The 26,935-nt window shown below is 40.6% G+C and overlaps 1 protein-coding gene across 1 annotated transcript; it reads left to right on the forward strand.

Annotated features, from left to right (window-relative positions):
• Window positions 1–471: 471 nt before the first annotated feature.
• NELFA (negative elongation factor complex member A) lies at window positions 472–26,035 on the forward strand. The gene is made up of 12 exons (XM_032186619.1): window positions 472–684; window positions 1,310–1,574; window positions 8,532–8,703; window positions 9,810–9,971; window positions 10,894–10,983; window positions 13,826–13,956; window positions 14,135–14,204; window positions 14,994–15,082; window positions 16,722–16,833; window positions 19,112–19,368; window positions 20,383–20,482; window positions 21,980–26,035. Exons 2-12 carry the CDS (start codon window positions 1,323–1,325, stop codon window positions 22,162–22,164), a joined length of 1,620 nt encoding a protein of 539 aa, XP_032042510.1. The 5' UTR covers window positions 472–684; window positions 1,310–1,322; the 3' UTR covers window positions 22,165–26,035.
• Window positions 26,036–26,935: the final 900 nt, after the last annotated feature.

A 26,935-nucleotide genomic window follows, 5' to 3' on the forward strand; every position in this document is an offset into this window, starting at 1 on the left:
ACATAGAACTTTTTGCTCTAAAACACTTCCACACTGATAAAAATCAGGGTAACATAGACCCTGAGCAGCCAAGACCAAGAGCTGCAATGAGAACAAAGTAATAACCTACTCTGTAACAGCATTGAGGAAATATAAAAGAGCCACAGCAACAACTGCTCTGCTTTCCTAGAGAAGTCAGGTTGTAAACAGCCTCCTTTAGGGGAAGAAAGTTGCAAAGAAAGCATTTTCATTCACAAGCTTAAAATGGAGAAAAGTGAATTTGCTGTGCACTTCTACAGCTCCTTTGCTTTATCTTCAGCTAGAAAGACACTAAAATGAACCGTTTATGCTACACTCAAATAACTCTTAAGTCTTCTGGGATTTAGGCAATTGATTAATTTTTCATATTTAAATAACAATGAGCTGAACCACAAGGGAATATGAACGTACGCCTAATAACCCCCAATGTGAGTAGCTACCGCTAGTCTATCAGGCAGAGGTAACCTCCTACATCCCAGCACTAAAATCTCAGGGGAAAACGATGAAAAAGGCACTCAACTCCACTTCTGTCAAATGACAGCCTTACAGGGAAGTTTCATCATCCAGCAACCACGCTGGCACGCCGTGCTAGCCGGCTGAGGTAAAAAGAAAGCCAAAGCGGCTGACAGAAGGAGGGGAGCGATGAGGAAGCCAGAAATGAGGGCGGTGGGTGCGCTTTAAGATGTTATTAACCTTTAATTAGACGTTAATAGGCGACGCGGGGTGCCGGGTGGGGGGCATGGGGTGTGTTTTCAGTAGGGGCAAAGCTGATGTGGGCCTTTTGTGAGGCGGGAGGGAGGACATGAGGGAAGGAGACTTGGTGCCACCTCCGCCTCCCCTCGCTGCGCCGGGGGGGCCGGCCCAGCCCAGCCCAGCCCCAGGGAGCGAAGGGCGGGCTCGCAGCGGGGCCTTCAGCCCTTCTCCCTCCGAGAGAAGGACACCGAGCCGCTGAGGGGCCGGCTTCTGCCTCGGAGCGAGCCGCGGGGATCGGGCACCCCGCTCCCGGCTGCCGGAGCCGCTGAGGAAAACCGCGAGGCGCAACGAGCCGGGGCCGCCCGGCGCCATCTTGCGTTACGGCAGCCATGCCCGTGGCGGGCGCCATTTTGCACCCGAGAGCGAGCCGCGAGCAGCCTCCCTCCGTTCCCCCGCATTGGGCGCCGCCATTTTAGGTTACGGCAGCCCCTCCGCCTATCCCTAGAGCCCGGCCTCTCAGGGCGCCGCCATTTTGGGTTACGAACGCGGCTGCGACCCGCAGGGGTCCTCACCCCCCGTCCCCTCCCCCTCCCTTTAGGTGTCCCCGTAAGATGCCGGTGGAGAACCCCCTCTTTTTTCGCCCCGCTCCCAAGATGGCGTCGATGCGGGAGAGCGACACCGGCCTGTGGCTGCACAACAAGCTGGGCTCCACGGACGAGCTGTGGGCGCCGCCGAGCATCGCCTCGCTCCTCACGGCCTCCGTCATCGACAACATCCGCCTCTGCTTCCACGGCCTCTCCTCGGCCGTCAAGCTCAAGCTGCTGCTGGGGATGCTGCACCTGCCCCGCCGGGCGGTGGATGAGGTGAGAGCCCCGGGGGGGGCGTGAGGGGAGATAGAGGGGGGGGGGGCGGCAGCGCTTGTACTGCCTCCCCCCTACGCGTCTTTTTCTTCATAAATTTGTGTTAAATGCCTCCTCGAGGGTAGGTGGCCGCGGAGGGGGGCACGGGGGGACTCTCCTCGGTGTCTTTCTGTGGAGAAAAGAGGGGGGAAAGGAGGCCTCAGTGAGGCCTGCAGGGCAGGGGGCTGTGGGGTGAGGAGAAGCGCTCGGGTTTCGTTTGAACGGGGCGATAGCGCACCTCAGGCGTCGCTGCCCCCCTGTCCCGCAGCCCTGGGCTCCTGGAAGCAATTTTCTGCCCAAAATCTCTCTCTCACCCCTGCACAGGCTGTGTTTTGGGGCAGTTTGTATGCTTCTGGCGCTGCTCTGGAGGAGAGGGCTTTTCTGAGCCTGTTCCAGGGTGAGGGGAAGGAGCAGCGGTGTGCGTTAGGCTTCCTGAACGCCTTCCTTAGCACTGGCAGCTGTGTAGGTGTCCTGAGCTAAACATCTGGGGTTTAGGAAGGACAGCAGCAAGTGCTGAAACTTTGGGGATGGGACATTTAGGGTCTGTGATGAGCAGAGTGTTTTTTTCACCACCTTCTTGCACTCACATAATAGTTGAGGGGAACACTGCTGTTTTTGCTTTTTTACCTTTCTGAGAACAGCTGGTGCTTTTCCTTTTGCTCTCCTACCCCGGCTAATAAGCTGGCTGGCTGAAGCCAGAGCTGGCACTGTAGGTCCAGAAGATCTCTTATTTGCTTGGCCCTGGACCATACTTCATCTGCACCTGGCTTGTTCCTACCAGCAGGCAGCTGCTGGTGTTTGGGGCAACAGCTGAGGAGTGACTGAGGAAGCTTAACGTGAATCAGTCAGGTTTAAGGAATTCCTATCCTACTTGTGCCATCTGTGGTATAGTTTCCCATAACAATTATGGAGATGGTGCACGGTTAATCTGCACCTCAGCTCTGCTTGCACCAGTCTCTTGTGTGGGACACAGCTGCTTAGACTTTACATACATGTGTACTAGACAGGGTGTGGAGAGACTACTTAATTCTGATTATTGCATTTGGTGTACTTCTAAGCTGCAAATGCACAGACATGAAGCGTAAGCAGTAGTTTGTGGCAAGACAGACCCCTACATGTGCTGTATGTTTGTGTGGATCTTTGTAGTGACGTGTAAATGCAGTCACTTTAAAAAAAAAAAAAAAAAAAATGGAACACTGAGCAAAAAAGTTGTGTGTTTTTTTTTTTAATATGATATTTATGCTTAGTGCCTGTCCAGAACACAAGCTGTCTTACTTGTATGTGACAGATGCAGTGGTGTTTTGGACAAACAAAATAACCTAGGCCAGGAAGAGAGGGATAGGGAACTCCATAGGCTCACGTGAACTGTTGGGTGTGCAAGATTCTTATGAAGTAGTGTGAAAATCCAAGGAGCTTGGAAGAAATAAGTATTGCAGTGTGCAGAAAAAAGCCACCAAATTAGTGGTGGTTTTTAGGCCTAAGAGAAACGTCCCTATGCTTTGTAAAATTCCTTCATAAATAAGTCAAATGCCAGCTCTCTGAGGGAGCAACATTGAAGCAAACTAAAATAATTTGTTGAAGTGCCCTGTGTGTTCACTGGATGCATAAAAACTGTCTTTAAATTGATTAAAATTAAGGACCAGGTAGCCAGCAACTGCACTTGATTTGTGCTGTAGTTAACCATGGAGATGAAGTGTATCTAAATAAGAACAAGTCAGTTGCCGTTCCTTTTTATAGATAATTACAGTGATTAGTTGTGTTCCAAATATAAAGCTCTTGTTTCTGCTGAAACAAAAGATGCTGTGAGATTTTCCACTTCTTTGTTTGTGAAGTCAATCATAAATTTAATCTTTTCATGGTAAACAGAGCATGCTTGATCAAGATGTAATCAAGTCAATCAAGGGATTTACTGTATCTTCAGCCCTTTACAAAGTACCTGTAACGTTTTAATTATTTGGAGGGAACATGATTCTTTACTGAGAGGAAGAGCTTAAAAAGCCCTCTTTTTAAAAATGAAAAACCAAGGAGGCAGACACATTTAACATTGTTAGTAGCTCTGCTATTATCATTATAGTCTTCCTTCTATAAATGACTTTAAAAAAAATAATAATAATAATAGCTGGTGGAGCCAAGCTGCTGACTGAAGGGGATGTCTTATCAGACACCCGTGTGATGAGTTTGATAACAAGTCTTCATAAAACCTATTTACATAGCTTACTGTCAGTGTTAGGGCTGTTTTAACTGGCATACCTGTAGCTGGCTGTCTGGAAGTGAAATTCTTCATTTGGAAATCATTCCCGTATCTGAAAGTGATTTAACTTGACTATGAAGTTATTTTACTAGTCTCTTTGGGAAGTAATATGTGTGTTTTCCATACCATGTGCCCAGTCTATAGATCGCGTGTGAGGAGCACTGAGCTGGCATTTGGAAACTTAAAATAGTATTAGAAAATGTTACATCAGCTTTGTAAAGCTTTGAGGATCTTGATAGAGGATGCAGGATATACTTCTGGTCATGTTAAATGATACTTCCCTCTCTAGATAACAGATTGAACTTAGTTCTCCTCAAAACCTTTTTTTTTGTTCTCTTTATTATAGCGTTTTAACTGGCACAGAATAGCATGGAAACCATTTGGAGGCAGACATCTGAGTAAAAATTGATGTGGTAATCAAGAGAAGTGTGGCATTACTTGGTTTAGAAGGGATTTAATTGGCTGCTTGTCCTTTCTAAATCTCTGTGAAGGCTGCAGTCTAGACAAGCAAATCTTCAATGAGCTTTCAGGAGAGCTCAGACCTTTGCTGAAGTGTTATGTTTCTTCTCAAATGCAATATCCTGCAGTTTGGTACTATATGTTTTCATTCCCTGCTCTAAATATTGTGTATATATTAGTGACTTAATCCTTGTAATACTCCTGTGGGATAAGTAATAAACCTAAATTTTTATCATGCTGTGAACCTCATTACAGCTTGTTTGTTCCCGCTGACTAATAAGGATAATTGGCTCCCATTTTCATTTTAATAGTTAAGTGTGTTTTGTAGGCAGTTATCAAAAACATCCTTTCCTGCTGTAATTCTATGGGCAGAGTTTGTGAACTCCCAAATCTCCCTGCCTCCCAGCTTTTTTCTGCTAAACTCTTTCTAGATGATTATGCTTGTCTGAAATAATGCCTAATGCTCAGCATAGTGGTGACCAGGGTTTCAGTGGTGATGTTGGCAGCTACTTCTGTTTATTTTGCATATTATATTCCTTTTCGCCCAGTTCACATCCATGACAGCAAGGTTTTTTTGTTTTGTGCCAGAGTTTCATTTATTTGTTCAGGGTTAGACTGATGTTCCAGTCAGGTCTGAAATGAGGAGTGGGTGCTTCTGTGCTCTGTGAAAGCAGCTTGAAAGTAAGGCACTGCCTGCCCTTCTGTGACAGGAGCTGTGCAGAAGAGAGCAAAAAATCTGTTTTTTGCTTGCTTGTATGAACCAGGAGTCCCCTATCCACACAAGTGAGAATTGTGGGGCACGAGTGCAAAGGCATAAGCAGGTGCCTGGCACTCACTTTTCCCTGTTCAGAACAGCCAGGCTGCTATGCAGCTTTCTGTCCCACATTTAAGGTCCATTTTTCTGAGCTGCAATATGTATTTTAATCTAATATTACTCCTGGCCACTATACACTTTGTCGTCATTAAAATAATACATATGCAGGAGTGTGATTTGATCCGTCCTAGTTTTGTAGCACATAAATATTAATGCTGTGCTTCCCATCCAGTGCTTTTAGCTTAATGAAAATGCTCTGTAATTGCACAGGTACTTATTAAATATGACCTGTGGCCCCTGAAAGATTAGAGCTTGATAGGCTTTGTTAGCCAGCTGTTGGTGCAGTTGTTTAAAGGCATAGTCCCGTGTTAATTTAGGCCTAATAGCAAGCAAATTAGTGGGAATGCTTTGCAAGAAGCCTTGCTGGAGCTGTGACTTGGCGCATTTCTAGTGATGTTTCCTCTCTTCACCCATTCCCACAGTGTTGTTCGTATGCTCTTCCTGCACAGCCGTTATTAATCTCCCTTTGTCTCTGTTCCTGGGCTTTTTGCATCCTGCCTGATCCTTTCTTGGTATGTTTCTCCTCACGTCCTATGCCAGCAGGCTGAGAAAAATACTTAAGATCCCTGAGTTTTAGATGAGAGAAGTGCCTGAGCATGTTGCATCTGATCTTGACATTCATGCCTAACAAGACAGTGGTGGAGCCTATCCAGTGTTACAATCTTACTCAATTACAACTTTGGGATTATGGCTGTGCTGAAAAGTAATGGGGGAAAAAAAAACATACCTAGGATTCTCTATTGCTAAACTGCATTTCATGCATTCTCAGACAACAAAAGGTTTTGTTTTTTTTTCTGGCTACCAGTTGAACAGCAAATTGGGAATGTGTATTTAAATTGCAGCTTGGAGGCAAACCTGCAGCAAAGCTCAAATCCAGGCTTGTCAAAAGCAAACCTGTGTTGAGGCAAGGTCTCTGGGTCGCTCACAGTGCATGGTGCAGAGTCCTTCACTTGCCTGTGTGTGGCAGGGGCTGCTCTGTTACCATCTGCTGCAAGGCTATGTGATAATGTCACTTGTCCAGTGCTAGGTGAACAAATTCTTCCTGGGCTCCTTCCTCGAAGAAACCAAAATCATGCCAAGCATCAGGTTGTGGTGCAGTAAGTGGCCTGAGCTCGGGCTGTCCCAAGGGCAGTAACTTGGATGTAACTTGCCTGGACAGCAGTGCCATAGGAACGTGTGTCGTACAGGATGGAGCTCTGAATTTTTGGCGTGAGAGTGAGTTCGGTGGAGTAGATACGAAGGCTAAATTAGGAGGGTACAGGAGACATCTTTCTTCCAACTATTGTCTGAGTTTTTAATGGAAAAACTGCATTCTTTGCATTTATCTGCGTATCTGTGGTGCCCAGATAAAAGCTGGTGAGCAAGTTAGAAATTAATCACAGCTTCAGCAGCTGTCCTTGCCTGGTTTGAATTTTCAGGTGTTTTGTGTAAAGCAGCCCTGAATCCTTAGGGGACAGATATGAGAATACAGGACTTGGGGTAGTATTCACACCCATGTTCATCTGCTGCAGGAGAAACAACTTGTGACAGGCAGTGTAGGCTTAGAACAGAGACTGACAAATCTGTGTGGAGTTGGGAGGGATTTTTATGTTTACTGAGAAAGAAAAGAGCCATGGAGGACACCCAATGCTAGAGCCTTAGAAGCTGATCCTCTCCCTTGGGCAAGCGTTGGCTAAATTTGCCAGCACGCCGACCAGTGTGAGGCCGTGGTTATGCAGTCACTTAAATCCAAAGCAAATCAATTGTGCTGCTGAAAATGGCAAATGACTGTTGTGGTGTCAACTTTCTGCTCTGCTGTTCTCCCGGTTCTAGTGTCTGACTAGTGAGCCACGCCGAGGGCTGATCGAGCTGGAAGCTTTCGGGAGCCACTAGGTTTGCAGCTGGACAAACTGATCTGCATTTTTTGTGTTAAAGGACAAACTGCCCTCTAAAAGAACTTTTTTTTATACCTGACTAAAGTGAGAGGGCACTAACATTGACATTTCCCAGTTCCCTTCACCCACACAATGCTTGTCTATCTCTGACTGCTAAGGTTTAGGGGGGGAATGGAGAGCAAAAATTCAGGTTCATTTCTTAGGGTTACATGAGTACAGTAAACTTACTAGATCTCCTCATAGGAGAGAAGGCCAGCTTGAGATAAAGGGAAATAAATACAGCATTAAGGTGAAGGCATATCTTTTGCTTGTCTCCCTCTGTTCAGAAATAGGTAGGCATTGTAATGGGCCACAATCAGCTGTGAATAGTCGAAATTCAAGTATTTCCTTATACTTGATCATCAGTTCTGTAATGCTGATACCATACACATAGTCTGTCTAAACACTTTCAGTGACTTTATTCTGATGTTTGTGGCTTGATAGGTAATGCACTACATCTCGATCATCTTAGTTCTGTGAAGCCAATACTTTTAATGCTTACATAAGCAGTTTTCTGAAGAAAAACAAGCGTTAGGTCTTTATTTCAGAGTTTTAAGCTGAAATTTAATGAATTAAGCAAATTTAATGAATTAAACCAGCTAATTTAAGAAATAGCAATTCACTCCGTAAAATCCCAGCTGCAATCACTAGATTCTATTTCATAATGCTAACATACATGATGATCAGTAATTCAAAAAATTACCATGACTATATATTTCATTAATTTTTACGTTTTCCCTTTTTCAAGATAGATGCTTTAAAAAGGAAAAAAAAAAAAAATAGAAGTTTAGGGTAAATGGAAAATCCGAACTACTCACGGCATTAGAGGGCTGGGTGTGCTTCTGTAATAGTTTTTGTCAGGTATTACAAATGTTATTAGCATGAAACAATTTTTGACCCAAGCTTAACTAAAATTTTGAGGACTTAGCTTACATTTGTGTGATGTAGATACAGCCTGTCTGCTATTTTATTCTGTAGCACAAAGGGGGGTTCATCTGAACTTAGACACCTGTTCTTATTTGTGTTCTAGTTGAATATTGTTATTACTGGTAGTAATCTGTGGGTACGCTGGGTGTGTAAGTGGGCCATAGAATGTATAGGGACAGTGCTGTAAAAATGTGGCCTGTTTCTAGTGAAAATGTTCTGTGCTGAAGGAAGCTTTGAGCTGCTAAAAGCTCAAAGTGCACTTGTTAGATTGACCAAATACAGTATTTACTAAGAAAAATCTTGGTTAATTCTTTGCTTCATTCTGTAATTAACGTATAACTGTGTTGAAGCAGTCTCCCTCTTCCCTTCCCTAGTAGTAAAACATTGTGCATGTTTATACTAGTGTCTTTAAATATATATGTATGTAAAATTAACCCAATTACAACCTGTTTAAAACTGCTTCCAATTGGCTGATTTTCTTTTTCTTTTTTTGTTAGATGAAAGGGGCACTGACTGAAATTATCCAGCTCGCTACCTTGGATTCAGACCCCTGGGTCTTAATGGTAGCTGATATTTTAAAATCCTTTCCAGATACTGGCTCCCTTAACCTTGATCTTGAAGAACAGAATCCCAATGTTCAAGATATTTTAGGAGAGCTTAGAGAAAAAGGTAAGTGTCTGTTGTAGAAAGCTACAGAAATATGATACCTTTTTTCAGGAACAGCCTTTCTCTTCACAGGGAGTGAAGCTACCCTACTGTCTTAACAGTGTTGGTATTGGGACAAGCAGTATGTCTTCTCTCATAACTGCCACAGTTCATGACCTGGCATGATACTGGAACTGTGACATTTGAGGAATGGTAACCTCTTAAATTATCTCTTAACAAATCATCAGAACTTGCACTGGGTCCCTTGGTGTTTGTGAAGGGCGACATACAAGTTAATGTTGTTTCGCCAGCGCTGTAGACAGCCTGTATGTGCAGCCAGGTAATACTGAGTTAGTGCAGCTTCATAAGCTAAGCTGTTAAACACTGTGCTCTTGTACGTTGTGCTAAGGACAACAATAAGAAAGGTTTCTGCAACACCTTTGTGGGACAGGTGGGGTGTCTCTGCCCCAAGTTTTCATCTAGCCAACAAATGATAAGTGCTGAGGGAAGGACTGGTCGGAAGGAGCATTAAGTTGCAGTCTGACTAGCTGTGGATGGTCCAGTAGCTGGTAATACTGGCCCAGGCGCTTGCACAGTTTCTGCTTCAAACAACATTGTAAATGCTGGCGCAAAGCCACTCCTGCTTCAGTGGGTTTGATTTGAAAAAGCCCTTAGGCATCAATGATCAGAAATGGGCTTGGAGTTATTATTGGAATATCACAATACTGGAATGCCTTGGAGGTGGAAGCATCTTTTTTTTTCCACTATAAACAAATGATCATTTGTCTGTTCACATTCTTGGTTTTGACTTCTGTTCAGTAGTTTTCAAAAACTACACAGGAAGAATCTGGGAATTCCATCATTATTTTTTTGCTCTAACAATGGTAGCTCACTTACAATTGCTATAATTTGTCTAGGCAATTAACATGAGAGCACTTATGAACCTAATGTTAAAAGAAAAAAACACCTTATTAACTGGCTATATATTGTTTTAATTAGAGCTAAATTACTCTTGGTGTTTAATTGAGTAATCTAAAACTTAAAACACCTGTAGAGTCAAGCAGTAGAATGTTTGGTAATTAGCTATCAGATGTTTATACCCATGTGTACTGTGTTAACTCTTTATGCAGTAAGTGAATGTGAAACATCAGCTATGTTGCCGTTGGAATGCCAATACTTAAACAAAAATGCCTTGACAACACTAGCTGGGCCACTTACTCCCCCAGTGAAACACTTCCAGCTGAAAAGGAAACCTAAAAGTGCCACTCTCCGAGCTGAACTCTTGCAGAAGTGTAAGTAGTGTTACAGCTAGTTTATAACACTGAGTAACAAGTTAAATCATAAAAGGAAAATTCATTGTTAGCTTTATTCTTCAGTAAAGGTATATATGGCAATATTTTCTGTTATAAGAGCTTTTTTCCCCCCTATGCACACACCCTTGATAAACAGGCATGTGTGGGGGAGCAGGTGCAAGTCATTCTAGCCATGATTATATTAAAATGTTACTCTTGATTGGAATGCTCTTCAGACTTAAAAGGGATACAAAAAGCTGTATCTTTTTAAAGCACAGATATATTCTCCTATATTTAAGTCAGTTGTGAGGACTTGTGAGGGATAGCTTTGGTTAAAGCTCCTGAAATGAAACTGGTATGACAGTTTTATTTTGCCATATGTTTCTGCAACAGGGAGCAAGAGCTGCTCTGCTAATTAATGCTTTCTTTTGCTCAGTATGTTTTTATGTATGGGTGAAAGCCAACAGGGTTTTCACTAACAAAAGACAACGTATGTATGCATGTAGGTAATGGTAGCTGATCTGAGTGATCTTAGTTTATTTCACCTGCTGCTGTATTGCTGCAGTTTGATTCCTGCTTGCTTGTGGCTTGAGTAGTTGTTGTTTTTTTATATAAAAAAAAAAAGCTACAAATCTTATGTTGTAAGAAATTTTCTATAATTATTTACATCTTTATTGAATTAATTGTATGTTCTCATTTATTTTCAGGTTAGACCATCTTGTCAGTTGTGCAGTCATATTGACTGCATTTTGCCAAATACTGTGTAACTTACATAAATGCCCCCTTTAGTTAAAACACGTTTCTTCTTGATATTCCCACCCTTTAATATATTAGTTAATATTTTATGAGAAGCCAAGAATTGTATTTGTCCAGCACAGATTTTGTAGTAACTGAAGTTTTGGGTTTTGTTTTCTTTTTGTAGCAACAGAAACTGCACAACAGCTCAAGAAGACTGCAGGAGTGCCTTTTCATGCCAAAGGCAGGGGACTGGTCAAAAAGATTGATACAACAAGTACGGCTCACTTGTATCACTTCCCTGAAAGAAAATCTGATAAAATAACACTTGCTGAAGAGTAAAAATACAGTCTGTTTTCTACAAAAACTTATAGAGAAGTAAAACACTTATCTCCTTCCTTTCTTTACAGCAGTTTAATTTTTTTAACAAGTTTTCTCAAAAAGAACAAGAGTTGCTATCTAAAAAAAACCACTGGAATATCTGTCATGCTTATTTAAAACATGTGCAGATAAATCATGCTTATAGACTTCAGTAAGAACTTGATTTGCATCATTCCAGGAATAACTCCTGACTAAGCCGTGTTCTTCCAAAAGGGAGCAGAGTGAGTGGATCACAGTAATCTGCTATGGTCTCTGAAATACTGTGAAGTAGATTGAGACTAGCTTGTATTCATACAATCCCACATAGATAAAGGGAGGGGAAAATACTCTTAACTGTAGAGCATGGAATAACTTGTGATTACTCCCAAGGAGGCTAGCTTAAATGTAACAGATAAGAAAACTGCAGGTAAATCTCAGTCAAACAGATCCAAGCAAGGGCAAGGAACATTCAGTTAAGAGCCAACAAATCATTGTGATATTCTTGTTTTCTGAGCGTTAAGTAACACGGTATTTTAGTGGAACACTGCTTACTGCAGCTAAGCATGCACAATGCCTTCTAATTAACATACATGAAAAAGATGTATAATAATCAATGCGAAACTGAAGAAAGTTTTAACTGTTCACTGAGTTCCTAACTGCCCCATTTTTTTCTATAAGTTTGAGAGCGAGAAGAGGGTTTGAAATTAGTAACACTCTAAATCACTGCACAGCTAGATTTTTTTTTTTTTCTGGCCACCAGTATGTTGCTGAGGTATAAAACTTGAATAATTTCTCATTGTGGCATCTAGAAACAACAAGGCACCTTCTTGATGCATTTTAATGTATTTGATTTGAGCACCAAAGTGTTTAGCCACATTTGTACTTCCTGCACAGATGCAAGAAGTGCAGCTGAAATTGGAACTAAAAATTGTACCAGTGTAGAAACTGACCATTAGTTCTATGACACTTTCTATTTTAACTGTTATTTCAGGCATTGAATATTAAATAAAGTGGTCTTTTGGCCTTTAAAGCCAGGTGGCCTCTAGAAATACCAGTTATGGGACCAGCTGGGGTTTCCAGTGCAACTCCTGACTCCAACAGGACCACCCAAAAACACAATTATGTTTGAGAGCATTGTCCAAGTGGTTCTGGAACTCCAGCAGGCTTGGTGCTGTGATTGCTTCCTTGAGGAGCCTGTTCCAGTGCTGCATTTATGCATTTATATTCAGAGGTGCAAAGTGTAGTTACTTCTGTGGGAGAACCAAGCATTAACATATGAATTGGATCGATGCCACTTCTAATAAGAGTGGTGATTTGGAGCACTCTGGAAGAAGCCAGGGTGGTTACCCTGCAGCTTATTTAACTCCCCAGGTGTGGCTCTTATGACTGTGCTGTCTTGCACAGTAACTGTGTGGCGTTGATGGTCAGCCTCCATGTTCTGCATTGGAGTGGTGGCACCCTTGATGGGGGAGTATCAGTGTCCCCTTCAGCTGCAATGTGCTGCTGGAGTTCTCCTGCCTTCTTAGGTGTAAGGGTAGGCAATTAAGTTCTGTGGTTAATAGAGGTAGGAAGGTTGGTCATCATGCAAAAACTGGCTTTGGACCAAAACAGCTAGTATTCAACCAAGGCATTGTGAACCTTGGTTCTTTCATGATGTTCTGTACATCTTAACATCTACAAATGGATCTGATTCTCACAGAACCACCTAGGTTGGAAGAGACATCCAAGATCACCTAGTCCAACCTCTGGCTTGACACTAACAAGTCTTCTACTAAACCATATCACTGAGCTCTACACCTAAATGTCTTTTAAAGACCTCCAGGGATGGTGACTCAACCACTTCCCTGGGCAGCCCGTGCCTAACAACCCTGTTGGTAAAGAATTTTTTCCAAATATCCAACCTAAACCTCCCCTGGTGCAACTTCAGCCTGTTCCCCTCGTCCTGTCACCAGGCATGTAAGAATACCTTGCTACAGCTTCCTTTAAGGTATCTGTACAGAGCGATAAGGTCACCCCTGAGCCTCCAGGCTGAACAATCCCAGCTCCCTCAGGGACTTCTTATAAGACTTCTTCTCCAGACCCCTCACCAGCTTCATTGTCCTTCTCTGGAAATGTTCAAGCACCTTCATGTCCCATGTTCTGACCCCTTTAGTGCCAATACAGCCTGTGCTATGTTGAGACTGCTTAGTAAATGTAAATGGTAAGCTCAATGGAAAGAGAGAAGCTTGCAGGAGCACTTGTTACAGGAATTTTAACCACCTCTGGCGAAAATATTTGATTAGCTACAGTCTTACCAAGTATCTAGATCTTAATAGTCAAAGACTGGCTTTGGCAATAGTCAGACTCAGAACATCGATGCCTAATACTTTTTTGTGTGTTTGAATTTTGTTCTTTGTAGATAAGGAAAGTATAAATGTATGTTTGGAAAGTGTATTTTGATAGCAGTGAGCCTATTTGATTTACTTCATTTAGAATGTGAAGAAAAACATTCAAGGCATGTAACTGTAATAAAAATTACTTATTAAGCTTTGGGATTGTGAGCATTAGCCTAGGGAGTGACTCTTACTCCTTGTTTGAAGGGTAAAGCCCAATCTGACCTTTGAAAAACATTTAGCAGACAGTTCCACATTAGCAGCTTTTGAAGTTAAGGGGGTGGAGGGCTATTAAGAAGGGAAAAAAGCTGAAGAACTCTTTATTATTGTTCTATGTAACTAATGAAGCAGGTATTTCAATTGCTGCCTTTTTTGATCTTCCTTAAGCACCACTCAAAGGAATACCAAAACAAGCTCCCTTCAGGAGTACTTCAGCACCTAGCGTATTTAGCCCTTCTGGAAACAGGACTCCCATTCCTCCTTCACGAACACCTCTGCGCAAGGAAAGAGGAGTAAAGGTAGGTGAACTCTTCCTCAGTCACTTGCATTCCACTCAGATCTCCTCCCAGTTTGGAAGTGAGTTTGTAATGCTATTTTCAATCAAGTATCGGTACGCTAAAGAAAAAAAAATAAGGATAATGTTTAGATACAAATTGACAAAAACTTAATAACTTACTGTTACTCTGCACTTTTCAGCTTTTAGATATCTCTGAGCTAGATATGGTCGGTGCTGGCCGTGAAGCAAAGAGAAGAAGAAAGACATTAGGTTGGTATAGAACATTGCTAATGTACTTAGAAATCAGATCTAGGCTTATAGTGCTATTTTATTCTTGATTTGTTAAAACTCACTTTTAGGTAAGCTTCCAAGAAAAAGGGCAACAAAGATCCTGAAGGGAGGAATTCCACTTTTTTTTCCCCCCAGTGCCACTAATCATAATGCGATGTGCCTTGTTAAAAACCTGTGCTTTGAACAACAAAGATGGGTGTGAGACTAGCTTCAGGTCTGAAATTGCGCTCAGATTTTGATATATTTATTTCTACTGGTTGCACAGCCATGGAAAGAAATTCAGAGTAATCTTGGAAAAAATCTCTATTTCCAAAATTGTGGATAAGATTTTAAGAATTGAATATCTCATATACTACTCTTACTCAAGTGATAGTGCATTAAGTATCAGGAAGATAGGGTAGCCAACTTTTCTTCCCCTCAGAACAACCTTGTATTTGTTTCCAGAAACATCTAAAATCTCAGAATAAAATCATAACTGCAATTAAAAAAATATATATATAGTTTTTACTATCAGAAAATTAGCTAGTTCAGCCAAATTGCTTAGCTACTCTTATCTTGATGTGTGTTTACGTTGTGGTTCTTTCCACTATTGTTTTTTTTAAATTGTGTATGAAGTTCATGTTCATTGCTGTAACCTTTCAGCATGTACCTCTTAAGAATGGTTTAGCAGAATCTGAAAAAAATTGGTTTTATATTCTTGTTTAAAACTAAATCTAATTCACTATTTAAGAAAACTTTCTTGAACTGACTTCTGTTTCTATGTAATAGATACAGAAGTTGTGGAAAAGCAAGCCAAAGAAGAAACAGTAGTAGAAAATGCTACTCCAGACTATGCTGCTGGCCTTGTGTCTACACAGGTAAAGAAAAAACATCAAAAAAACCTACCCCAAAACCAAATAGCAGTGTAAAGATGAGGAAACCATGGTGCACGTTATTCTAAAACACTAATGGTATTTTTCTAAGCTGTTGAAGGATACCTCAATATTAAAAACAAAATATTTACATAATTATTTCAAAATTCTACTCCACTGTCTTCAAAAACGATTTAAACCAGGATCAAGGTGAAGCTTTTGATTTTTCTTGTTGCTCTTTTAAGTTTGTGGTAGAGTATGGCTCTTACGTAACTGAGGATTGCTGCCTCTTGTCAGACATCCCAGATTCAGGGAACTTTCCAATACCTGGTAAGGTAGAGTCATGTTGGGAGCACCTGGAAGTTTTCCTCTGCATCCTTTGACCCCAGTGGAATGGTGTGCACAGACACAGCGAGGAGTACTTGTCATTGGGCCATGCCTAGGAGGGATAACTGAATACCTATAGCTAAGTAAGAAAAAAGCCTTCAAAAGCTTAGGGCTCCTGGATTGAGGAAGAGAACTTATATGCTAGCACTATTCAGTGGTTCTCTTCTCAATTTTCTTTGTGACATTGTGAAAATGCTGCTTACTTCAGAAGGCAGCTTCTTCTGAGGTCTCCAGATTCCAGATCAATCTGTAACTAGATTCATTAGGTTCTATTAAAAGGAAGGAGAAGTACAGCAGAATTTGTCTGTCCTAAGTACCCGTGGCTTATAACCTCTTCCTAAAACCCACAGAATTCAGAGATGGCCACTCCTTTGCTTAACAGTACTTTTTTTCTCTACTGTCTGCCTTTTCAGTAGATTAACTTTTTTTTTTTGGGGGGGAAGCGAATGTTAAAATGTGATAGTCAGTGGTGTGGGTCTTTTAATCCTTTCTGGTAGGATGCATTAGGAAGACTGGTGCAGCTTTACTTTTCTTTAATTGTATCTCAGGACATAGCTTTTGTGAGACTGTGAAAATGTTTAGATAGTATCCATACAGCTTTTTCAGATACCTGTTCTCCATGTCCATAACTAAGAAACAGGGCAGAGGACCTTAAGGCAGCTGGAGGTCACTCATTGCTGTGCAGCCTGAGCTGTGGTGGCTGCAAGCACTCCCTGGTTTGCAAGTACAGACTCCATTGACAGCACTGTTTGAGGGCTTCTGTCCATAGAGAGTAGGGTCAGTTGGTGCTAAATATTAGTAAGAATCAGTGTCAGTGTACAGAACTGAGTACAGAATACGGTCAGTGTACAGAACTGAATACCTGTGAGTCTTTTAAATCTTAGTTTTACTTCAGAAAAAATAAAACATACAAGATAGGTTGTTAATTTTAGCATCTCTGACTCCAGCAGCTCAACTCTGCAAAAGTACATATTCCATCGCAATAGTACCTTTTTCTGGCTCAGCTGTGTTTTTGAAAGCAACTTTGATCTGAATTATGAGAGAAAAAAGCTGCTTTTCTTCCTCCTAAGGTAATTCTAATGTACAGAGTTCATATAGGGAGTTAGGGCAAGTATGACATTTGAACCTTAAGAGAGGAGTCCGTAATTAAGTTCCCATAATGAATATTCTAGCAGTGCTAATTCTGAAGCTGTATTTAAAATAGAAAAGCTGCACATAAGTACCTGCATTATGGCCATAACACTTTTCTGTTTTACAGAAACTTGGCTCATTGAACAATGAGCCAGCACTACCTTCTACAAGTTATTTACCTGCTACTCCCAGTGTGGTGCCATCTTCCTCATATATCCCAAGCTCTGAAACACAGCCAGGTAAAAGATACTTTTTTTTTTTTTTTTTTGCTATTGGAACTTAATACTTCTAACTCTATATAGTTTTACTGTCTAACTTCTCACAAACATGCTGTCCCTCAACTCTGACGTTCATAGTCTAAAAATCCACTGCAGGACCCAGCCTTTAGGTTAAATGACATGTCTGTACTTAACCAAATAAAGAAAATGCATGTTCTTTTTATGTCTTAAAATGACTGCTTTGCTTACTTGACTTAATTTACTGGTTATTTTTTCTTTTCCTATAGTGGGAAATATAATTTTTTCTTTCCCAAAGAAATACCAGTAATGTACACAAAGATAGAGTATATAGTCAATATAGACACAACCATATGCATGCTATTTGCAAGATGGATAGCTGCTTTCAAGAGTTGCGTGTTCCTAGAAGCAGATATACATGTATGTTTGCTTTCACATAGGCTTTTCCTTTATCCTTCTACTTTGTCTGGTAGCTAATACTTGAGCTCCCTCATACTTGGAGAAGGGCTACATTTCTTTCAATGTTGGAAAACTGTCAGCAGTAAAAAAAAAAAAAAAAAAAAGCAAAACTCTTGTACAATACTTTGTTTCTCCATCTTGTATTTTTACACACTTTCCTTTACTTTTCCTTCCCTGCTGGATGTAAAGCCTTAAAGGAACATATCAGTTTGCAGTAACAGATATGAATCCCAGTCATGCATTACCTGAGTTTGTAGCTACAGAGAATCGATGTTGCAGTCTAATGCACTATTTTAACAAGTGCTTGTTGATATCTGGTGCTGTAACATTTGCCTTTATGTGAGCTGTGGTGTGTTGGTCACAATAGGAAAAAGTCTATGCAAAAACTGATCGTTTAACTTGGCTCTGAAACAGTTGAGAATCTCTCTGAAGGTCCATGCAAATCTCCCTGGCAGAAAATTGGCATCTCTGGAAGGAGCGCAGCCAAAAGCGCATCAGTGTTGTCAGCAGTTAGTATTATTTTCCAGAGCGTTGGCAATGTATTCAACAGCAGAAGAAGCCTAGTTTAAAATTCTTTGTTCCTTGTTTTTTTTTTTTTCTAACTTTATTTTCTTCTGGAGCGTGGGGTATCTAGCTTTCCATATGGGCATGGAATATGAAACTCTTTTCTTAATGAGAGACACAAGATCCTTGGAGTTGGTTTCATATGATCTGAGGTTGCATAATTGACATATGTTACTTTATGCAAGTCAATTATTCTGACATGAGAGGAAGCCTATAATAAAACTTAAGAGATTTGTACAAAACTAGTAGGCAGCTAATTGTTACAATGTTTGTACAAGTACCCAGTGTCCTGTTCCACTTCTTACTGGGTAAGAGCTATATTTCTAAGACAGATGCTATATCTGTGCCTAGATGAATAAATGGTAGACCCCTCAAAAATATCTAAAATTCGATCTAAGTTATCAGCTGAGCTGTGATCTGTATTTGCATTTTAGTCTGTTGTGAATGTGGTAAAAATTGGTTAGCTTAAACCTCGTGAGAGTCATGGAAAGTACTAAAGTAGCCGTGTCTATGTCAGAAAGCTGCAAAAAAAAAAATTGTCCAGAGCATGCATTGAGTATCAGCTGCCTGCTGGACAGTGCAGTAACCTGTGAAATCACAGTGACTTGATCGTATAACTTACCTTCAGCTGCAGTCAGGTTTGGAATAGTAACTCCCCTGGATGGTTAAGTACAGGTGAATAAATGAACTTTGAGGAAAAAAATCAGAATTAGGACTCCTCAATATTGAGGGGCTTGGGCCTTCTTAGCAGTTAGTGTTTAAGTGAATTATTTTGGAGACTGCATTTAATTCTCTGATCAGTTGAAGTATTTATGTATTTTCAGTATTTGTTACTGGCTGAGACTAAATTACCACTTTCTTTGGAAGCTACATTAGGTTAAAAAAATAAATAAATTTGTCTTTGGCTTTTACATAACAGTACAGCAATAATCTTGCTAGGGTCAGCATACAGTTGTTGTAGCAATATAAGTTAAAAGTAGATCAGTTTAATAACTGATATCCATTAAACACAAATGTTGGTACTATACAGAGTAATTCATATTGGAAAGCTACTCACTGTTGTCTAATTATTGAAGACAAATGAGTGGAGGGAACATCAGCTCTTCAATTTTTCAGATGGGTATTAGGCAGCATATTGAGTCATGGTGCTAAAGTGAAAAAATTGGAATTTTTAGATCTCTTTATAAAGTCCACTGGTGTTGCTGATACCAGTTTGTGGATTATAACTTTTTTTTGTTATCCTGCTTGTTCTTCACAGCTGGCTCTGCACGAGAGGCCTTGCAGACTAACAGGCAGACCGAAGAGCCTGCAGCTCCAAATGCTACCACAACTCTTCCTGCGCAATTCAAACAAAGAACACCCATGTACAATAGTAACTCTAATCCTCCTGCAACTACACCTACCTCACCCCTAACACCTACCACACCTCCTGCCATTTCCCCTGCAGCACAAGCACCACAAGTGGCCCCTCAAACTCAGCAACAGCCACCACCGAAAAAAAGCCTCTCTCTTACAGTAAGTAAAAAACAAAAGCCATTCTTAACTGCTGCTTTTGATGTAGATCAGAATATGCAAATTGTTATTGTTGGTCTTAGGGATATGTTGACGGTTCGTGGCCTTAGGTTCATGAAGTGATTGAAGCTGCTTATCTGCAACCAAAGATAATGAAAATATTTTTGTGGCTTCATTAACATGTTAATCACAGCTTTAGTTGTGCAGTGTCAATGTTACAGATGCCTTTATTTACAGCTGCTTATTATGTGACACAATATTTTGTTCCTTTTCACTAAGAATTTTGGGAGAAAGGCATATTTCCAGCAGAGCTGTTGCATGGCCACTAGTATATGTTAAGCTGCTAAAAGGGATCATGTTGCAGTGTTAGGAGAGAAGGTCCCAGCAGAATAAAGGCAAAAGCCTTGATGTATTTTCCCACCACCCCACTGCACATCTTCTGAAGCCTGAGAGCAAGAAGGAAACTAAACAGCAATTACTTACGTGCTGCAGCTTCTTATTGCTGGTATGTTTGTATATTATGAGTGTGCTTCAAGTTAAGCAGGTAATCAATTCAAGATGCAACTGCTTTGAAGCTTTCACTAAGTGTGCCTTTAAGCCTAGCTTGCAGGACCTGCACTTTAAGAAGCTGCGTGACTTTTTTTAAAGTAAAGCAGTGCTACTGAAAAAATTCTTTGAAATTACAGCAAGGCTGTTTGGACTGTAGAAGAAACATTTAAAAAAAATAACCTGAGGTCATAATACAGAATGGATAGTGTAAACATCAAGACTCTTAACACTTGTTTCTGTAACTATTTAAAGAATCTTCTTTTCTCAGTTTGTTTCAGAATTCAGTTGTAGCTGCAAGTGCTAGGAGTAAGCATTAAAGAGAGCAAGGTTTGAGGTTAAGGATTTTGTCTATTTTATGCCTACATACAAATATTTACTTTATTCTTTTTCTTGTCTTTTTGCCAAAAAGGCACTGTATTAATACAGTGTTTTCCCCACTGGAATTCATATTTATTGTATCTTTTACAGAGGGAGCAAATGTATGCTGCACAGGAAATGTTCAAGACTGCAAACAAAGTTACAAGGCCAGAGAAGGCTCTTATACTTGGATTCATGGCAGGATCCAGAGGCATGTATTGAGACTAAATTGCTTTGCTTTTTAACACTCCAATCTGAAATAGAGCGTAACATTTCTGAATGTACGTATGTGAGTGCAAGAGTCTTGCTTTAGCATACTGTGTATGTGCTAGACGCTGTTTCACTCTGAACTGTATTTTTAAGTTCTGGCTACCTGGAAACAGGTCTCTGGGCCTTTGGTCCAATAAGAATTGAACTGTCCCAGCAGCCACTAAACACAGAACATAGAACAGAACACATGCGGTATCAGTGCTCAAGAGTTGAGGAGAAATAAGCCAGCCAGTCAGAACAATGAACACTGTGTCCTAGTCTTCTGACTGGTGGATGAACCTTCTTTCATGGCAACTCAAGGTAACAGTTGCATTGTAAGAACCTCTTCGTGAGCTCCAGAGGGTTAGAAATGTAGCAGCTGTTGTCTCAGACACTCTGAGTAGCTACAGGTGCTATGAATCACGGATCAGCTGTCTTGTACTATACTGGCCTTGATACACGAAGGCTGTTTTACCCAGCAGACTACTAACTGTAAGATGAGAATGGGTGTAAGAATCCTTAAGTGAACTCTCATCTGCACTAGCTCTGGTTTCTAATCTGGTATTTGATGCCTCTTATCACTGGAGTGCTGGAGCCTAAATGTGGCTCGTGCATTTGGATTAATGTAGTTATTAATGTGTTATTCAAGATGGCCAGGATAGAGTTACTGTGGTAATCACTGGGCTTAAAGAAAGTTTTAGATATTCTGCATTCATGAGGGTGCTCTTAGTGCTAGATGCTGCTTCAGAATGCAGTGGCAGGATGTACTTTGATACATGCAGCGATCTTTTTGTAATGCAAGGTAGAATATTACTTTTGAAAGTGTGCACCTGTTACCTGTTTATGTGAAATACATAAGTATATAATAATAGGAGATCCTACAGTAGTGGTGTCAACACCTTTTGAAATTTGAATAAATATCTGTCAAGTGTGATATTCTTGAGTTCCTGAGTGCCAGTTCCCAATAGCTTGACATTTACCATTCAATACTCGTGCTGAAATGGAAAATCTTACGGGTGAGTGATTTCAGTGAAGTTATTTGGGCCTCCACAAATGCTGAAAACTGATGAGCTTTTTAGCTGTGAAATGTATCCCAAAGAGAACAACTTTGGTAGTTCAGGTTTACCAAATCCTATCTAAATATAAGCTTCCCTTATAGTTCTTAAGGCAGACAGACATGATATTGGCATGCTTCTGACCCCCTGTTGCTGTTTTCTAGTTTGTTCTTCTAGTTACTTTAGCCTTGGTTGCTCATCTTCTGAGGTTTGTTTTTGTTGTACTTAAAATACAGTCTGCGATGTATGCAACGTAAAAAGTCTGTGTGGCTACATACCGTGGTGTCATTACTTGCTATTAGGTTTGGGTTTGGATTTTTCTGGCATGAGAATTTAAATCTCCATCAGGTGCTCTTTTTCATGTTGCTGCAATGTATAACTTGTTTCTATTCTTGTTTTCACAGAGAATCCTTGCCAAGAGCAAGGTGACATCATTCAAATCAAACTCAGCGAGCATACAGAAGATTTACCAAAGGCAGATGGCACTGGCAGCACCACTATGTTGGTTGATACAGTCTTTGAAATGAACTATGCTACTGGTGAATGGACCAGATTCAAGAAGTACAAACCTATAACTAATGTTTCCTAAGAGATGCAGCAGCAGCAGACTGGACCAAATCAAGCTTAGAGTCAACCAGCTCATAAAGTATGTTAACTGTACAAAATGGCATTCATGTGTACATTTCTTATTACCCTCCAGCATAGAAGTTGTGGCTCTGTGACCTAACTGGGCTCAGTGAATGCAGAAGAAGATGATGTCAAACTTTTTTTTCTTTTTAATACGGTAAAAGGAAAGGTGATCTTAGGGGGCAAGTGGTTGGTGGCTTTTTGTTTTGTTTTCCTACAGTTTGAGATGCTGGAGGAGGAGATCACAGCTGAAAGGTGACAGGTGGGAGCAGTTTACTTCTGAGTACCACAAGAGAAGACTACTGCACAGTCATTCACGGTTTACCATTTAAACAAGGGCACAGATCTTTATTGTAAAAAAGTATTTTCTCTGGCTACGTGGGTTCCATTGTAAGAACAGACACTTAAAGCACCACAGGCCAATGCTTGGTTGTTTTGTAATTCGGCTGCAGTATAACTAAATATTGCGAATGTCTAGTGGCTGATGGTACCCCCTGTCTGTCTGTTTAGCCTCTTTATGCTTGGGTCATAGGATGGGATTGAGCAGCTTTAACTTGCTATATTGTCAGTGTCCATGCCCAGCACGACTTAATCTATATTTGGCATTATTTGAGATCCAGAGAAACTGAGTATCACAACTTTTCTGGGGAAAAAAAATAGTAAACCTAGGCAGAAAAATGAAAAGTAGCCGTGGGTTGTTGCTGTGTGGGAGTGATAGTTCTTTGCCATGGAAGTCTGAGGGTAGAAGTTGATCTGTGGCTCTTGCATGGCAAGCCCTCTGAACAGCCTGGGAGCAAACAAAACTAGTACATCTCAAGACTGATTGCAGCTGCTTTTTTTAAATGCCCCTCCAAGTGATTGACATGAATAAGATGGTTAGCAAAACAAAACTTGTCTTGAGGCAGTGTTAATTAATGTATGTTTGTTTGGTTAAACAGTCATAAGTTGCTTGATTACCAAGCCCTGATCCAAAAAGCTTTGAATGAGTATAGCTGTGGTTCTTACCAGTGCAGTTATCACTATAATCACTAATGTGGCTACAAATATACTGGCGTATAAATGTGCCTTATACTTGTCCCCTTCTAGTAGAAGCACATTTTTATCTTTGACTGTTTTCACGCCACTGGTTTAACCTGACTTTGTGTAATTATAGCTTGCATTTATTGAGAGGGTTTGTGTACATAGTTCAAGGTTCATTGTTTGGAGACTTGTTTTCATTCTTTGATGGAGACTTGGATTAAATGCCTCGTTTCTCAGTACTTGTATGTGGAGCTGTGCTTAGTTGGGAATGGTGCTTAGAAGGAAAACATACAACGAGTAGCCTAATGGCTTTCTAATGCTGAGGGGGTACCTTGGGCTGACTTAGAGGTTTCTGTTAAAGTGGAACTCTTAGGACAAAATGAGGCTTTTCTCTTTTCTGAAAAGAAAGCAGACCAAATCCCATAAGTACTTGTATACTAACAAAGATGTTTAGGTGATTGTTTAGAATATTTTATATTGGGGAATTTTTATTGCATTCTTATTTTTAGTTTTTCAACCTGTTATCCAACTGAATGTGGAAAGCATAAGTAACAAGAGAATCTGTATTCTACGGCGTTTTAAGATGTGACCAAAATTATAGATTTCTTAACTATATTTGAGCAAATACACAAAATGTTCTAGCTCCTGTAGTGGGCAAGTTATTTGATGGTACCTGCTACCATTATGGAGTGTTGTGCATGTTTTAGGGTGAAAGTTAGGTTCCACATATAACTGTCACAAGGGGGGCTCTCCACATTATTAGCCCATTTCAAAAGCAGTGTAGATTGTGATTCTGATTGTTTTTTTTCTTTAAGCAGCTAGAAAGCAGCCTGACAGGTGCGGATGAGTAGTGGGTTTTAGTTTTTAGGATGAGTTCAGTATAAATGCGTTTTCATGGCTATAACTTATTTTATGTTACACAGTAAGGGCTAGGAATAGAATATAAAAAGATTCATCTTTTAAAAGAAAGGTTTCAAGGGAAGTGACATTCCTTTTCTTGTCTGCATTCAGATTTTTAAAGATTTTTTTTGTGATGACCAGTTTCCTGTAAAGTAAATATGTATGATACTTCTGTCTTAACTGTTCCTGCTTGCTAGAGAAGCTGCAAGTACCAAATACAATTAAAAAAAAAAAGACTTTTAGAAAATTGGCTGGCTTGAGGGGCATGTACTGTTGTTATAAATTGCTGTTTCAAGACTCTGCAGTTTGGTAGTGACAAAGTGCTGCTGTGTGATGACTCCTTTGGCTTACTTGAGATTAATGGAGGTACCTCACTAACTTTCAGTCCGCACAAGTCTGCGTTTCAGACCTGTGGCGTTGGGATGGGGAGAGCTGTCCCTCTCCTCTTCCAGAAGTCCTTCTAGGATGCACTTGAGTCATCCGAGTGCGGTAGTGCGTTGGAAGCCTACCATGCTGCTGCCTAATCTTTGCTGCATAACGAAGTTGGTCTCCAGGCCTGTTTGTTTGAAGTCAGTCACGCAATAAATGGGAATTTTAAGTAGAAACACAGTATTTTTAATTCTGTTAGGTCATTAGGATGAAGATGACACTGCAAAATAACTTATTTTTTAAAGTGACTTTATGACCTTCAACACCATAGCATTATTTCAACTTTGATCTGTGAATCTAGAAAGGTTTTTTTAAATGCTTAAAGAAAGGGAAGCTTTTGCAATGTTCTTAAAATGATACGGTAAGAAGTAACTACATGGAGCTCTTTGGTTCAGAGAATGAAATCAGTGAACCTGTGGCCTGAAAGTAGCGTGCCAGACAACTCAGAAAGGGCAACATCAACACTTAAATTCCAGTATAATGGAGTTGTTGCATACAGAATAAAATCTGGCCCTGGAACTTGATATTTTTTGTCTTAAATATTCAGTCATTTAATTGTTAGCTGGGTTCTGTACAGTGAAGCTCAATGTGTGCTGCAAGACTAAATAAAAACATCTGTTGCCTCTAGAATGATTTGCTGATGTACCAACGAATTGACCAGAGAAGTAGTTCAGAGTCTTCTTAGAGCTGTTTGTGTCCTTTCCCTCATCCCAAGCATGAAGCTTTAGGAAATAGGAAGCCCAACCTTTAAGTGTTGCGGGACCGCAGCAAGGCAGGATGTCCCAGCTTCTCTTGTCCTTGCATGTAAAGAAGCACCTACCTGTCCAATGTGCAAGTCAGGGCACAAGGAGTGGAAATATGGCTTATAGCAATGGAAGTGGCTTGTGTTTATTTCCTGTCCAAATTTTTAGTTCTTAAAGGGGGATGGGGAAAAGAACACATCTGCATACACAGGCTTCTTTAAGAACTTGCCCTACAGCGAAGTCCGGGTTTCTTTAGGCTGCATTTTTCTTTCATGAGTGCCATGAGGACCAGAAAGAGTGAAATTGTTTTAATGAAGGCGAGCCCAAGGAGGATGCTGAGCAAGAGTCCTGATTACAGATTCCTTCTTCCTTCTAGACAGAACACTTTTCCTGCTCTAGTTCTCTGTAGTTATCTCCATACAAAGCTGTCCAGACTTAGTATGGTTAACACTCTAGTGTTGGGCCAGTATTCTGTGGGTTAACTTGATTTCTCTGTGGGTTAACTTGTTTCCTCACTGGTAGCTTTGCCACTTAACCTTTCAGTTAAATACCATAGGATACTGGATGCAATGGAGAGGAGCCTTTGGTAGTTGCTTGACACCTTTGTGTGAAATTGTAATTTGACTAAGTCATGTCAAAGTGCAGATTGCTTGTCTAGTTGCAAGGAGTGTGAGACTTTGACATTATACAATTGAAGAGTGAATCATATTTTCATAGTATGATCTGACTGGAAAAAAAAAAGACTAAAAAATGTTGAGCCAGAGCCCTCTGGGAATCTGGTGCCTTTAACGAGAAATGTCATTTTGTGAATTGTTACATCTATCGCATAGCCCGTATGTTTTCTATTGTTTTTTTGTACAGTTGTAAATTCAAAATATTCTGTCTTTGGGTACGTATTTTCAGTGTAATACAGTATGTATAATAAAAATTTAGATTTTCTAAGGAAATGGACTGATTACTCTTTTAATTAACTTCTGCTTATTATGCTGACAGTTGAGCTAATGAGTACCACTAGCCTGAGACCAAATAAATGACATGATGATTATGTGCATCCATTTTAGATTTGTCACATGAAAATGTCAACTTTGAAATGCATCTACAGAGGCAAAGTTGACATCTGCTAGCTTAGCTGGTTGGGATATTTGTGAGTAGGAGGTGTGATCAAAATACCTGCTCTTGCTTTTTGGGTGGATTCAGTGAAAGCTGATTAACCTTGGGCAATGTGCCCCCGCAGTGTGGGTGTGCATCTACTTGAGCACCCAACCACAGCCTAGACTCGGTGGTCCAAGGAAGAAGAAACGCTATGCGTGGATGGCCTGCACGGTAAGAAAGCGTGGAATAAACCCTATTTGCTGAATGCCTTTTGTCTGATTTATGGCAGTGACTGCTTCTCTCAATTTTAGCGTGCTGTGGAAGATTTTTGTGGATTTTGTTGCTTTTTCTTCCAGAAACTGTTCATGCTCACAGATGCCATTTCTGTGGTCTATTTTATTCCATGATACAGCATGAGGACTCTATCTTTCAGTATTGAGTTATAAGGACATGTGTGGCTGGCCTTGTTCCAGCTTTATGAATGGCCTTGTGACATGGCTCTGCTACACTTGCCTGCGCTTGCACAGTGCCAGGCATAGTCTGAGGTTT

Source organism: Aythya fuligula, chromosome 4, assembly GCF_009819795.1.
Source record: "Aythya fuligula isolate bAytFul2 chromosome 4, bAytFul2.pri, whole genome shotgun sequence".
Taxonomy (NCBI): Eukaryota; Metazoa; Chordata; class Aves; order Anseriformes; family Anatidae; genus Aythya; species Aythya fuligula.

Bases quoted from the DNA above. Each gene is read 5' to 3' on its own strand.
- NELFA (XM_032186619.1), top strand. From the start codon at position 1,323: ATGCCGGTGGAGAACCCCCTCTTTTTTCGCCCCGCTCCCAAGATGGCG. The intron at 10,984-13,825 runs GTACGGCTCACT...ATCTTCCTTAAG, and splicing joins CAAAAAGATTGATACAACAA to CACCACTCAAAGGAATACCA. The intron at 16,834-19,111 runs GTAAAAGATACT...TGTTCTTCACAG, and splicing joins AAGCTCTGAAACACAGCCAG to CTGGCTCTGCACGAGAGGCC.